The sequence below is a fragment of the Arvicola amphibius genome, chromosome 3, assembly GCF_903992535.2.
Source record: "Arvicola amphibius chromosome 3, mArvAmp1.2, whole genome shotgun sequence".
NCBI lineage: Eukaryota > Metazoa > Chordata > Mammalia > Rodentia > Cricetidae > Arvicola > Arvicola amphibius.
The window spans coordinates 114,276,509-114,289,779 of record NC_052049.1 but is presented as its reverse complement, the minus strand read 5'-3'; the positions used below and the strand labels follow the sequence as shown (position 1 = coordinate 114,289,779).

Sequence of the window (13,271 nt, the reverse complement as noted above, 5' to 3'; positions counted from 1 at the left end):
TGGGGGTGTCCCACGGACCATGATGTCTGGGCATGGGTATGAGTGGACCTGGGCTGTGCCTCCTCCACCTCTTTAGTTGTCTCCGGGGCATTTCTTCCTTTGTAAGTCGGACTAGTTCTGTTTACCTGCTTGCCTGGGTGTGTGTAGGTGAGAGCAAATCAGGCAACAGAGTTGCAATTACAGCCTGTGACAAACTGTCAAGTAGAGGGACAATGTGTCTTGAGTAGGGATACTGTCTAGCTGGCACTTCAATGTCATCTTCAGAGTTGAGGTCGGATGTGATCATGAAGCCTGTGTAACTGGTTTGCGTGGTCCAGGCTGCCTGGTGCCATGAAACACACTGAGAGGAAGGAAGCGGGGGTGGGAGGCTGATTGGCTACGGCTTAACCCCACCGCATCACAGCTGCCTCTGTTTCCTATATATAAAGTGGGCACGATCCGCCCCTCCGCAGCAGGCTTGTTATGGAGATGAAATAGTAGGTGTTCAAAAGCACGAGGCATAGCGTCTGTGCAGTCCAGGTGCCTGGTAAGCAGCCCTCACTGTGATAGCTAAACTGCCTGACCTCTTAGACTGGCATGGAGACTCAATGTTCTGGGAATCCCAACAGGGTTGTTTACTATGTTCCCACCATCCCAAAGCACTGACTTCAGAGAGATCCAGGGTCACAAAACAGGTCGCCCACACTGTAGAATCAACAACCAGTGTTCAGAGAGGTGACAGAGATTGCCCTGGGTCAAGAGCGAGCACACTGCAGGGCCAGCCGTCCATTTTCCACTTTGTTGTCGCGGGAAAAGCCTCTGCCAGGTGTTGGCGGCTTCTTTCTGGACAGCACTGGCACGCCCAGCTGCCTGGACTGCGTTCTCTCTGGAAATCCAACAGGGGCTTCTCTTCCTGACCGCCCAGAGCTGGCAGCTTCAGTGTCCACACCTGGAAGCCTTGTCGCCCAAACCTGGCTTGATACCTGTTGTCACTCTGTGTGATTAGGGGTTTAAAAGCTCACCCCTTCATCCAGGGGCTCATGAAGATACACCGGGGATGGGAATGGAGCCTTGGGAGGAGGGAGAAGGACTCCCCGGATGTGTGAAGACCACCTGCGTACTAACACCAGGATGAAGAGGGGCCAGTCGAGTGAGAGAGAGGTTGTTCCTGTGAGACTGTGCATACACCCTCACCTGCATGAACACGAGTGCTTGGTTACACTTGAAAAAAAATTTAAGTAATTGTGTGCGCCCACAGCAGGCTGGTCTAAATAATGAACAACCCGGGCTTGGTGTGTAGCTGAGTTGGTAGAAGGCTTGCCTGGCGTGCACAAAGCTCTGGGTTTGAGCCCCAGCACTACATAAACTTGGCGTGGTGGTACAGCCCTGTACCCCTGTAGCCAACACTTCGGAGACGGAGGCAGGAAGATGAGAAGTTAAAGAGCATCGCTGTCTCAGGAGGAAATGAATAAATAAGTAACTAAACAAGGACTGGCAAGATGGCTCAGGTGGCAGACGCGTTTGCTACACTAATCCTGGTGGCCTGAGCTTGGTCTTTGGGACCCACATGATGGGAAGAGAGAACCGACTCCTGTAAGTTGTCCTCTGAGCGCCACATGTGTTCTGTGGCATGTGAAAATCCACACACATTAAATAAATGCTATAAAACTTTAAATTACACTTATTTGTGTGTGTGTGTGTGTGTGTGTGTGTGTGTGTATGTGTGTGGAGTGAGTTCCAAGTACTGAATTCAGGTTCTCAGGCTTAGTGGCCTCTACTTTGTGAGCCAGCCTTCTTACTAGCCCAATGTAATAAAAGTTTGTTTTGTTTTTCAAGACAGGGTTTCTTCTCTGTGTTGCCCTGGCTGTTCTGGCTCTCTGTAGACCAGACTAGCCTCGAACTCACAGAGATCCTCCTCTGCCTCCTGAGCGTTGGGATTAAAGGTGCAAGAACAATACATCCTGTCCCACCTTCCCTTCAGTGACTTAACTTCAGCATCAGCTTCCCCAGCAGACACGGACATTCGCGATTTGGAGATGGATATGAAGGCCTCTCTAATAAATGTGGGGATCAGCACCATGAAGGGTTTTTGCCCAGCTGGCAGGTAGAGTGGCTAAAGTCACTGTGACAGCTGCCTTTCACAGCCGGCCAGTTTCTGAGTGGGGGGGGGGGGATGACTGCGTGGGAGTCTTGCCGGAGGGAAAGAAAAAGAGAAGTTTGTTGAGAGGTTTGGAGTTCGTTCACGAGAGAGGGTTAAGTTCCAGGCATTTTATTTGCACTTGTCCAGTAATTCCAGTCTCTTTGGCTAATTGAGGGATCCTGGCTCTAGGGAGTGGAAGATGCTCACACATGGTCTGCCCAGGTGGACCCCACCTGAAAACACTTCTGGCAGAGGAAACCCGTCCTTTCAAAGCCAGTTCTGTTCTCAGCCACTCCCAATCTGGGCCTCAGCACTAGGGGTTTGAGCCTCTCTGGGGGCACTTTTCAAGGGGCTCCCTGTTACTGTGCCTGGCCATCTATTTCCCTCCGAGCCTTCTTAGGACAGGGATTCTGTCTCACACTCTTAATCAGCCATGTACTCAGCTTGAGTGCGCTTGGGGAACTGAGGAGTCCTGAACAAAGGAATCCCCATTGCAGTACCATGTCCCCGCATCACTGGATGTCCCTTTAGCGATCTCCCTGTGTCCCCCAAAGAAAGAAGCCATCCCACTTTGGAAAGATTTATTCTAAGAAAGCTAATGCAGGGGTGGGGAGTGGAGGTGGGCTCCTCACTGGGTGCTCAGCTTCTTGCTGGCTTCGTCGATCATACTCATTAATCTGACCCTGAAGCTCTCCAGGACGGGCATCACGCCCTGGCGCAGGTCCTCCAGGGCGGGTTTGGCCTTCTCGCTGAACGTCTTCAGGTGTTCGGTGGCCTTGGTGTGGTAGTCGGCCAGGGTGGCGCTGTCCTTGAGTTGAGCCAGGCGCTCAGCCAGGCGGTCGCGCATCTTGTCGCTGTAGGGCGCCAACTTTGTGCGCAGAGTGTCAACGTGCTGACGCATGCGGTCACGAAGATCCTCGCCCACAGGAGCCAGCTTCTCCTGCAGCTCCTGCAGCTTCTGGCGCGCGCCCTCACGCAGCTCGGCACCTAGAGGCTCCACTTTCTGGCGATAGAGAGCCATCTCCTCCTGCCACTTGCTCTGAAATTGGTCCAGATAGGGCTGCACCTTTGTCTTCACATCCTCCAGGTCCTTGTTCATCTCCTGCCTCAGCCAATCTGTGTCCTTTTCCAGGTTATTCCAGAACTCCTGAGTCACCGGGCCCAGCTGTTCCTGCAGGCGACCAACGGTTGAGCCCAGGGTGTCCCAGTTCTCCAGGAGATTCAGGCTGGAGGAGGAGAGAGCAGCTGAGAGATGGCCCCCAGGCATCCTGCACTACCCCAGGTCTGGGGGCAGTCCTGGGTGCCACCTGTTTCCGAACATGCAATTGCTATGTTTCTAGTTTCCCCGGACATATGCCCCTCTAATTCCCTACCCCTGCTTCCACATCCTTCTGTACACATGGCCTGAGGTACCAAGGACACAGATGGGGTTGGTGCCTGTTGCCAGGCCAGTTCCCTTTTCGTGCTGCCTGACCAGTACTGGGGGTTACCCAGGGGAAGGGAATTTTGCATTCATAGGCAGAAAGAGGGGCTGTGGTTACCCACCACCCAGGCGAATCCCATCCCTATTCCTTCATTGGAACCTGCCATGATGCCCAAATGGTAGGCTAGCAGGTGAAGATTTAGCCAGCTAAGTTACGGCCTCTTCTCGCAGGCCTCCTTGCCCACCCTAGATGGACAACCTTTGCCCTGCTCCAAGGTCCCAGGCTGGGTCCTTTCTTACTTCAGCTGTTTGCCCAAGGCGGAGGTTTCAAACTGGGACACATAGTCTCTGCCAGTGTCTTTGACCGCATCCACATACACAGTGGCGAAATCCTTCACTCTGTCCCAAGGGTTCTGGGGTGGCTCATCTTGCTGCCAGAAGTGCCGAGCCTGGCTCCCTGGGGATGTAGGAGAGACCTATGTCAGGCCAGCTCTAGGATGGGGTCTGAGCTGAAGAGTCAGGAAGGAGACCAGAGAGAATTCTGTCCTCTGCACAGGAAGGTAGGCCATGGGGGCCACTCCAACCGTTGCCTCCCCAGGTTGGAGGTACCTACCCGTCAGGAAGAGCACAGCCACGGCCAGCACCACAGCTTTCATCCTGAAGGGTGTGGGTGACCTGAAGAAATAGAATTGCTGGGCTGAAGGGGAGCCCCACACTTGCGCCCCGCATTCAAGCCAGTGGAAGAATAAGGGTCTAGAGTGGGAAAAGGCCCAGATACCCACAGAGTGGAACATCCCTTGGGAGGCACTGGGGAGCCAGAGTAGCCTAGGGCAGGTAGCCAGCCTCTCTTACCTCCCTGGAGCTCTCCAACAGTCTCGGAGTGAGTGCCCAGCTCTTCTCCCCTGGCCTATTTATGTCTGTAGGCAGGGGCTGGGCTGGAAGACTGATAAGCCCAACCCTGGCCCTCTCTCTGCTTACTTGTCCTGACGATGTGGAACTTAAGAGTTCAAGGATCAGCCGTGTTCCTGAGGCTGGGCAAACAGAGTGGGCAAACAGGAAGCTGCGGGGGCTGCAGAGCTGAGATCAAGGGTTCAGGTGGGGGCAGAAGGAGAGCGGCTGCACACTCAGGGGGTCCCCAGGGTTAAGGCAGCCGACCATCCTTTTCCTGTACCTCTATGTGGGGAGCAGGGTGGGGGTTAGGGAACTTTGGGCTCCTGTGCTCACACTCCCTCTCCAAAGTTTCTTGCATTACAAAGAGTTGATCCTTTTACCTCATCCTGCCCCCCCCCCCCCCCCAGGTAGGGTATGCATCTCCTCAGATGCCTGAAAGGCCTTCCATCCCTAAATCCAAGAATAGCTGAGGTGCCGTGAAATTGCCTGGGTGAAATGCAGAGGGGTTCAGGGCCCCAGACTGAGGGTGAAGACCCCCTCTGACACTTCAGAAGGCACGAGACCAGCATGGGATTGTCAGCTCCTTCCTTCTCTCCTCTTTTCTCCCTCCCACCTCTTTCCTTCCTTTGTAGCTCAAGCCTACGTCCAACCCTAGATATCCTGCCCCATCCTTCAAGCACTAGATTATGGCACCAAACCTAGCTTTAAAATGTGTGTGTGTGTGTTTTGTTGGGGATGTACACACTAGACAAGGCCGTGCACACGCTAGATAAGGAGTCTACTATTGTTTTTTCTCAGACTGCCAAGGTTTTTGTTATGTGTAGATGTTACCCATCCTCCCCTCCAAAGACAACCTCACCATCTACCATGACCACCAAAAGGGGCTGATGTAGTTCAATTATAATAGCCTCCCCAGAGTGGTGAGGGCCTAGGCTCCATCCCCAGTATGGGAGAGCTGGGCAGCTGGGTATGGGAGGCTGAGTACAGTGGCCCATGTATTCAATCCTTGCACGAGGTTTCAAAACCAGCCTTGGCTACACAGCAAATTTTGAGGTTAGCCTGAGCTACATGAGACTATCTTAAAAAGCCCAGATCATCCATAAAACCGCATAATGGAACCGGTGCATTACCAAACTAAGAGGAACTTTTGAGACCATCTGTTCAGGCCTCGCCTGTTAAGTTGCTTCTAGATGAGGAACTAGTCGACAAGAGTGGGAAGAATTTGCTGTGTCCCACATCTCTCAGCCTCAGAGGCAGGGCAGGGATGGACCTTGAGCCCAGGTCTTTGCACTTGGGACTCAGCGAAGGCATGTGCTCTGCCCATCTTCCTAGGAAACTCCCCAACTCTCTAGAAACCAGCCAGGAGTCTCTTCCAGCTCTGGGAGTGGCTAGGTTTCAGCCACTCCCGTCCTAGGAGGCCCTGGAACCAGAAAGAACCTTGGCTTGAACCTGGGCTTTGCTATGTATTCTCCAGGTGACTTGGACGAGTTACATAACCTCCCATCCCTGGGTTTCTTATCTGCTAAGTGAAGATAATGACAGAACACGCCATGCCTTCGTTATGATCCCAGTCACCGTGTGGGAAGCACAATGACAGGATGGAGATGCGTGTGCACTTCCTGATGCCAGGAATTGCTGTCTGTTGCCTAACGTGGAAAATGTGACTAAGGGACTTGGGCTGAAAGGCAGCCTGGAGGGCACAGTAATCACAAGGGCCCTTCAACATGCAAGGGGAGTCTGGAGGGCCAAATCCAAGGAAGAAATTTGAGAATGGGAGCAAGGGGTAGAGCAATGTGAGTGCTGGCAGCGGTGATGAGCCAAGGGGTACTGGCTGCCCATCCATGGATGCTGGGGGAAGCGAAGGTGCACATTTTTCTGAATGAAAACTCTTAAGTTTTCAGAGGGAACACCACTCTACCATGCGTTTAGAAGTTCAGAAGTTGAGATATCTTGAACTTGAGATATCTCCAGAGCTTGAGATAATTGTGTTGTGTTAACCATGAAAGTTGAACATGTGCACAAAACTGGTGAAAGGTAACCAGCAGCAAATGGCAAGTGTTCCATGTCCCAGGATCCTAATTTCACCGCCATGAACACATCTGTATTATAGGCTGCAGAAATGGGGCAAGGCGAGTGCCTGGCTTGTAGGCGCTGTGATGCAGGACACCTTTCCCAGGACCAAGCCAGTCCCATGTCTGTGGGAGCATGCAGAGGGAGTGGCCTGCTTGAGAGAATGATGGAAGCTGCTTCCCACAGGGGCAGCTTCTTAGATCTTTACAGGGGGTGGGGCAGGAATCTGAGCAGCTTACCTGTTGGCCTCCAGCCTGCTCTCCAGTCTCGTCTTTCTCTTTGGCTCATTACTGAAATCATGGTTGCTAACTCGTTGAGCTAATATATGCTCAATTCCGTGGTCGTCAACTCACTTCCAGTTACCTTGAGACATCCCGTTAGGCTGGAGGTCAGCTTTCTCCCTTAGTAATTTTCCGGTCAGAAAACTGCAGCTCAGAGCTGATAAGGCCATTCTTGCCCCTCAGCCTTGAGATGGTGCTGGTGGGGCCATGAATGAGGCCTGGCTTCTTGTTCTCCGACGGTGGCTTCTGACTTCTGAAGCCTTCAAATTCTTTTCAGGGATTGTGGCTCAGGGATTGGGATCTAAGACATCAGAGTACAGAACTCTGGGACAACCTGTTACTGAGCATTAAATGTGCTCCTGTCTTGGTGTGTAGCCCAGGCTTCTCTCAGACTTGGGGTAATTTGCCTTGGCTTCCTGTGCTAAGGTTCCAGGTGTCTATGACACGCTCATTTTCTTCCCCTGTCCCCTTCACACTTCCTTGCTAGTGTCTGTCACTTTATTACAGGGCATTTGGCTTAAGCCAGTCTAAACATTGCCTTTCTGGACAGGAAGTCCTTCTGGACAGATCAACAATAAAATGGGGTCATCATAGATTGAGACTGGGGTTGGCCACTGTTAAGTGTTGGGTGCCCAGGGCTGGTCCAGGGAGTGCAGACAGTGCCATCATTACGGGTTCTACCACCACCATCACTCCCTTATCTTGGGAGCCTCCACACTGACTTCTTCTGAACTGGGCAAGTGCTGGGATCCCCTAACACTCGTGGGAGTGCTGGCAGCTTCAGGAGCCATGAATGTAGCCCATTTCACAACTTCTGTCTCAACATTATCTGTACAGGGCAGTGCAGGGACTCAGTCCTTGCTGGGCCTGGCACCAGAGACTTGCCAAACATTTATTGGATGAATGACATTGGTACACTAAAGGCTCCCAGACTGGCAAAGGGTTATAGGAAGGCACAGGCCTTCACTGGTGCCAGCCACTTCTAGGAACATGTACCTGATGTACTAGATGGTGCTAGTAGGGATGGGGAGCTGAGGCTGGGGAGGGTCTCCCTAAACAGGCTGGATCCCCACAGTTTCCTGATTGACAGCCCTCTTACAGTGAGGGTATTGTCATCAACTCTGCATGTTGCTTCTGCCTCCTGCTCAGGAGAATTAAGAATTTTGTGGTTGAGTGGGTGGGGCCTGGCACCAGCACAAAGTCAGCCAGAAAAGTCCCCTTCCCTGAGCCCAGAGAGTGAATCCTGCTGCCCTGGATACCCACCCTACCTCTAGCTGAAGGCGCCTGGTGACTGTCAGAAGCACCTGTGGCAAAAGGTGTACTGACTTCTTGGGAGTCCTCAGGGCCCATTACCAGCTCCAAACCCATCTGGCCTCCAGCAGCAGTGTGCCCAGCTTCAGGACTTCCAGGAGCTCGCCCGAGATGGCGCCCTCTCCTCTGAACAATCCCATTGCAATTTGGGGCTCAAATGCTTTCCCATGTGCCCCTCTCTGAAGGATTTTTATCTGTACAAGTGTGTGCCATCTGTGTAGTGGTGTATGTGGAGTGTGTCAGACCCCTTGGAACTGGAGTTCTAGGTGGAGTGAGTTTCAGGAAGTTGGTGCTCTTACCACTGAGCCATCCTTCCAGCCTCTCTCACTCTTTCTAAATGCCTGATATTCTCAAAGTCATTGAGTTTTCTTCTCATAAGACTCGAGCCCTCTCAGCCATGCCCGGGACCTGTTGGAAATTCTGCCCTGTACTGGAATCTGGGTACGGACAGAGGAAAACAATAGGAAAAGCCCTTCTCTGTCCTATGCGTGACATCACATCATCCAGCTGACTGAGGTCACCCCATAAAGATTTCAGCCAGGGTCAACTCAAGGCTCTCCTTCCTGAGGACCCCAAGGAATCCATTTTCTGCCCAACCCTGCAAACACAAATGTGTCCCTGCTGAGGGGTTAGAGTCCATGTGGCTGTCTGGGACACAAGATGAGGCTGACTTGCCAGGCTCAGAAGGCAAGGTGACAGAGTGTTGCTCAGAGCCCCACCCTAAGCCTGGGGATTTCTCCAGACACCTGCATCCCTCCATCCCTACCCCATGTGGTTCTCCCAGCTAGACTCTGAACTGTCAAGGCAAACAGCGTATCAGTGTTAGAACATAATAAGATTTTTATTTCCACAACCTCCTACTGTCCAACCAAGTTACTAAGTTGTAAATGTCCCACACAAACAAGGACAAAATGTCTTAGCAACTTGAAGCTGGAGAATGTTTTAAGCCTTTCTTTTTTTTTTTTTTTAAAGTTTAACAGAAATGAGAAAGAAAAAAATACTTCTTACATTTTCAAAGAACAGAAATAGCAAAGTATATTCATATACATTCAACATATATTGCGCATATTGGTTACTACAATATAAAGCAATGGTGATCTTGAAAATAGTTTGCAAGATGGCACGGTTAATAGGCTCACGGCTTTCATCTGGGTGGCTCTGGAGGGTGGCGTCTGTTCTTCCATCAATCCAGTACCATGTAAACAGGTCAGGCCCAGCATGCGGAGCAGCAGGGCGTGCCCGGGACATCAGAGTTGGACTGAGCTTAGAAGTCAACAATGGCTCTTCAAGCTTTCTTGGGAAGTCAGACTTCTGGTGGGTAGTCGGTGACTCCATGAGGTGGAGGGGAGATCGGAGGATATGGGACCATGGAATGGGTCCCTAGCAAAGCTCTTGCATTGCAAACAATTCCACTCAAGAGACAGTGGGCTCGGAAGCAAGCTGCCGGCGTCAGCGGAGAAGGGCAAGTTGGGTGGGGACCCTGCTGGCAACATCCGGATGCCATGCTAGGCAACCGCTTTCTTCTGTGCAAATGCAGAGGCTGGAGACCTCTGGCTCTCAGAACGAGGGCTAAGAGTCAGAACAGGTCCTCACTGGTTTTGAGGACCAGGAGAGAACAAGACCTCGCTTGGCCCCCAGGCTGCAGAGGAGACTTTGGTTCTATCAGCAGAGAGAGAAAGGTGATACAAACACTAGCTATTGCGTATGTGCTGCTGCAGGTGGGGAAGGGGGCCACTGCATCCATCGATGGCACAGGAGAGTGGCTCACAATGCCAAGGCCAAGGAAAACGCTTCAACAGAAGGTGCAAGCCACAGTTCAATAGCACAGAATCTGGTTAAACATTTCTCTTTTAAACAAAAATTACTTTTGTCTTTATTAATAATAACAATAACAATAATATCAACATTTACCAAAAACAATTCCTACATGATCAAGAATTAAGATGTAGGGGCCAAGGATGCTAGGGAGAGGAAGAAGTTAAGGGACTCTGCACAACCTCCTATTCTTGTCTGTGACAGAGGCTGAAAGGGAAGGGCATATATGCACACATGACTGGACTGAGGGTCCTTTTTACAACGCAGCAGAGAAGAAGAATGGAGGCCACACAAACAGTACAGTGCACCCCTGCTGGGTGTTCGTTCACTCATGGGGGAACCAGCTGGATGGTGGCTAGAGGGGAGCTGAGCCACACAGAGGGGGCCCACACTGAGCCATCCTGGTTGGCAACTTTCAGCAGCAGGCCATTCAGCCTACGATGGGTTCAGATGGAATTCTGCTGGGCCAGATACAGTTCTAGTGAAGCCCAGCAGGAGACCGTGCCAGGTTCCAGACTCGGGTTTCTTTTTCTCTTTTGCACACTCGCTCTCAGCCGCTGAGCTCTGGTCTGGCACTTCTTCCTAGCAGACTGGAGCAGAGTGTGTGAGCCTGGTCTGGGACGGAGGCTGCCGAAGGGAGGGTTCTGACATTCAGCCCGTGAATACTAACCACTGGCTCCCCTGCCTCAGAAATGGAAAGGGAAAAACAAAACCAAGAGGGAGAAAGAGGGAGAGAGAGAAAGCTAGCCTAGGGAAGGAGGGGTGGGGGAGGAAGAGAAGAAAATCTCCTCCAAAGGAAAATTCCCAAAACAAAATACAAGCAAACCTCCAAACACCAGAAACTCAATTCAAGCACACCAGATGCCGGTTCACGGAAGATGGAGAACACGGATTTCCTGTTTATTTCCTTGGTGCCTTGGTCATACAAGCAAGCATGGCAAAAGCCCTCGTAACCCAAACGACGGCCTACTGGTGCCCAGTGTGGGGAAAGGGGCTGACACGGACGGCACAGTGGTGCGACGCTGCTGGACACTGTTGGTTCACAATCAGCTCCTCCTCCTCCTCGAGCTGTACACAGACCTGTGAAGCAGACACAGGGCTACTCTGAAGAAGTGCACTCCTACCTCTTCCTAACGGCACTGGGGATGGAACTCAAGATCCCGTATGTGCTATGCATGTGCTCTACCAGCAAGCCACATGCCCAAACGTCCTTGCTGAAATCTTTTTTAGGTGTCATTGCATGAGCCTCGCCACACTGAGGCTCTGCCATGCCTCTGGCCATGGCTTTACTCTCCTCAGGTCTTTCCACTTCTGTACAGATAAAGCTACTCGAACCCTCCATGCAACCTTTGTTAAGCCAGGAGTGCCCATCGGCCCGCTGCCTTTTCAGCATGGGTTTCAGACTATATATCCTTTGTCTACTCCTTACCAGTCCATCTGGGGCTCCAGCTGGAGTTCTCTGGTAGAGTACTTGCCTAATCCTGGGTTCTATGTCCAACACCAAAACACCAAACAACAACAAGAACAATGAATGAAAGGAGCCTGGTTGGATCTGTTCTTTGTTATGTTTCGCCCTTCAGGATGGAGTGCAAAGATTAGCTCTCTTTCTTAGTGTGCTGGCCAAAGGTCACTGGCTTCTGTCCTTTGCAGCTATAGCTCACTGGATCTCAGAAGGGACATGGCATCTACAACACAAGGCGGGCCGTGCACCTTTGCTCTATAATAAAAACTAACACAGTTCTTAACGAACAAAGCAGGCAGATGGGAGGCTGCATGGGAGAGTGGCACTCGAGTTCACCAGGTACCACACATGGAATGGACGTGCTGAGGGGATCAGGGCTGGCACTGGGCCTCGGGCTGCCTGGGCCCTGGCCAGGGTGGCACTCACTCTCCATATCCTGCTACACGCCAGCCTGCTCCATACTGAAGGAGACCTCGGGATGCTTGTGGCTGAGCAGGATGTCTGTGACACACGTGGATGGATAGCGAGAGGAATTTAAATGCTGGCTGCCATCACTCAGGCCTGGATGCTCGTGGCCTCCCAGACTTACCCCACATTCTGCAAGACCAAAAAGAACATGCGAGACAGTGAGGGACAGGAGTGAGTGGGACAAGAGAGAGGAGGCACCTGCCTAGCAAACCCAGACTGATTCCCATGCAGACTCAGGCTACAGCAGGCCCTTCAGATGCAAGGGACCCTTCCTGACCACCTTCCTTCCTTTTCACCACCCTCTTGAGCAATTGACATATGGGGGAAAAGATGAGAAACCCCTCTGGGGCCTCTTCTTGGAGTTGGTGGGAAGGAGGACTATAGTGAGTGCCCACACGGAGCCAGGCCAGGCCACTCTTTCCTGGGCCTTGCACTCTACCCACAGGAGGCCAGTACCCCTCAAGACACAAGGTAGGCCATGTATCTTGATGTCTTCGCAGATGAGGACTTGGGACCAGGAAGGTTAAGACTGCCTGCAAAGCTTAGGAAGGTCTATTGTCTGTCTACTACCAGGCCTCTGTTTACGGTCTCTTGCTTTGGCTCCATAGAGACACAGAAACGCTCGACTAGGGTATGAGGCCCTTTGAGGAGATGCAGAAAGAGAGCTATTACTGAAGGTGCCTCCGGTTGCAGCTTGGACTGCGATGGCCCTGTGCTGACAGAAGCCAGAGTCCCTCACATACACACTCTCGGGGATGCGTGGGGAGCGACACTGTGTGTGGCTCTTCACATAGTGCACTGTTTCCACAGAGGTCTGGAGCAGACCCCCTGGGGAACTGCCCAGGGGTGCTCAAGGTCTTACCTTCATCTTCCCCATCCTGAAACTGCTGGCTGCCCATGAGCGAAGACTGACTGAGAACTGCATCTGCCATTTGGGCAGAACTCAGTGCCTTTCCTGCCACCAGGCTCATTCCTGGCAAGGTATCCAGCTGCACCTACAGGAAACAGTCGGGAGGAGTGAGGCTGCCACTCTCAGGGAACCCGTTTCCCCTACAGCAGCTCAGGCAAAGGGTGTCCTGGGCCACCACTCCAAAACGCCCTTCCTGTACAGCACAGGGCTGCCAGCTGCATTCTGAGGCAACAGCCCTGTTCGTGAGCACCCTGAGTGACAGGGAGGCTGCTGGCGCGTGAAGGGCATAGGATAGAGGAACTAAGTCTGAATTCTGTGTGACTTTAGCGCAGTCACATCTGAACAGCCACAGATGATTGGCCGGTGGCAGCATGGCTGCTGGGCCCCAGGTGACAGGCTGTGCAATGACAGGTCAATCCTCAAGACACAGACAGCCAAACAGTTGCCAGGAGTGGACCAAGAGCTGAGGGGTCATAGTGGGGCCCCAGATGTCAGCTCATTTGATTCCTAAGTCTAACATT

At 52.2% G+C, this 13,271-nt stretch overlaps 2 protein-coding genes across 4 annotated transcripts in view; both read right to left on the bottom strand.

Moving 5' to 3' along the window:
• Positions 1–2,685: 2,685 nt before the first annotated feature.
• Apoa1 (apolipoprotein A1) lies at positions 2,686–4,493 on the bottom strand. The gene is made up of 4 exons (XM_038321277.1): positions 4,395–4,493; positions 4,156–4,217; positions 3,843–3,999; positions 2,686–3,345 (listed from the first exon to the last, which is right to left on the bottom strand). Exons 2-4 carry the CDS (start codon positions 4,196–4,198, stop codon positions 2,748–2,750), a joined length of 798 nt encoding a protein of 265 aa, XP_038177205.1. The 5' UTR covers positions 4,199–4,217; positions 4,395–4,493; the 3' UTR covers positions 2,686–2,747.
• A 4,424-nt stretch (positions 4,494–8,917) lies between these two features.
• The window catches only part of Sik3 (SIK family kinase 3), a 223,496-nt gene continuing 219,142 nt past the window's right edge, over positions 8,918–13,271 (bottom strand). For all 3 annotated transcript variants that reach the window (XM_038321273.2, XM_038321274.2, XM_038321275.1), the window contains exons 23-25: positions 12,703–12,835; positions 11,799–11,969; positions 8,918–10,990 (exon numbers count right to left, since the gene is read on the bottom strand). In XM_038321273.2, the coding sequence (XP_038177201.1) occupies positions 11,812–11,969; positions 12,703–12,835 (291 nt within the window). In that variant the 3' untranslated portion in view covers positions 8,918–10,990; positions 11,799–11,811. The remainder of the gene's footprint in view (positions 10,991–11,798; positions 11,970–12,702; positions 12,836–13,271) is intronic.

Excerpts from the sequence above, each read along its gene's own strand:
- Apoa1 (XM_038321277.1), bottom strand. The coding sequence starts at position 4,198 with ATGAAAGCTGTGGTGCTGGCCGTGGCTGTGCTCTTCCTGACGG. Across the intron at positions 4,000-4,155 it reads GGCTGTGCTCTTCCTGACGG|GGAGCCAGGCTCGGCACTTC; the intron begins GTAGGTACCTCC and ends CTACATCCCCAG. Across the intron at positions 3,346-3,842 it reads GCCTTGGGCAAACAGCTGAA|CCTGAATCTCCTGGAGAACT; the intron begins GTAAGAAAGGAC and ends CTCCTCCTCCAG.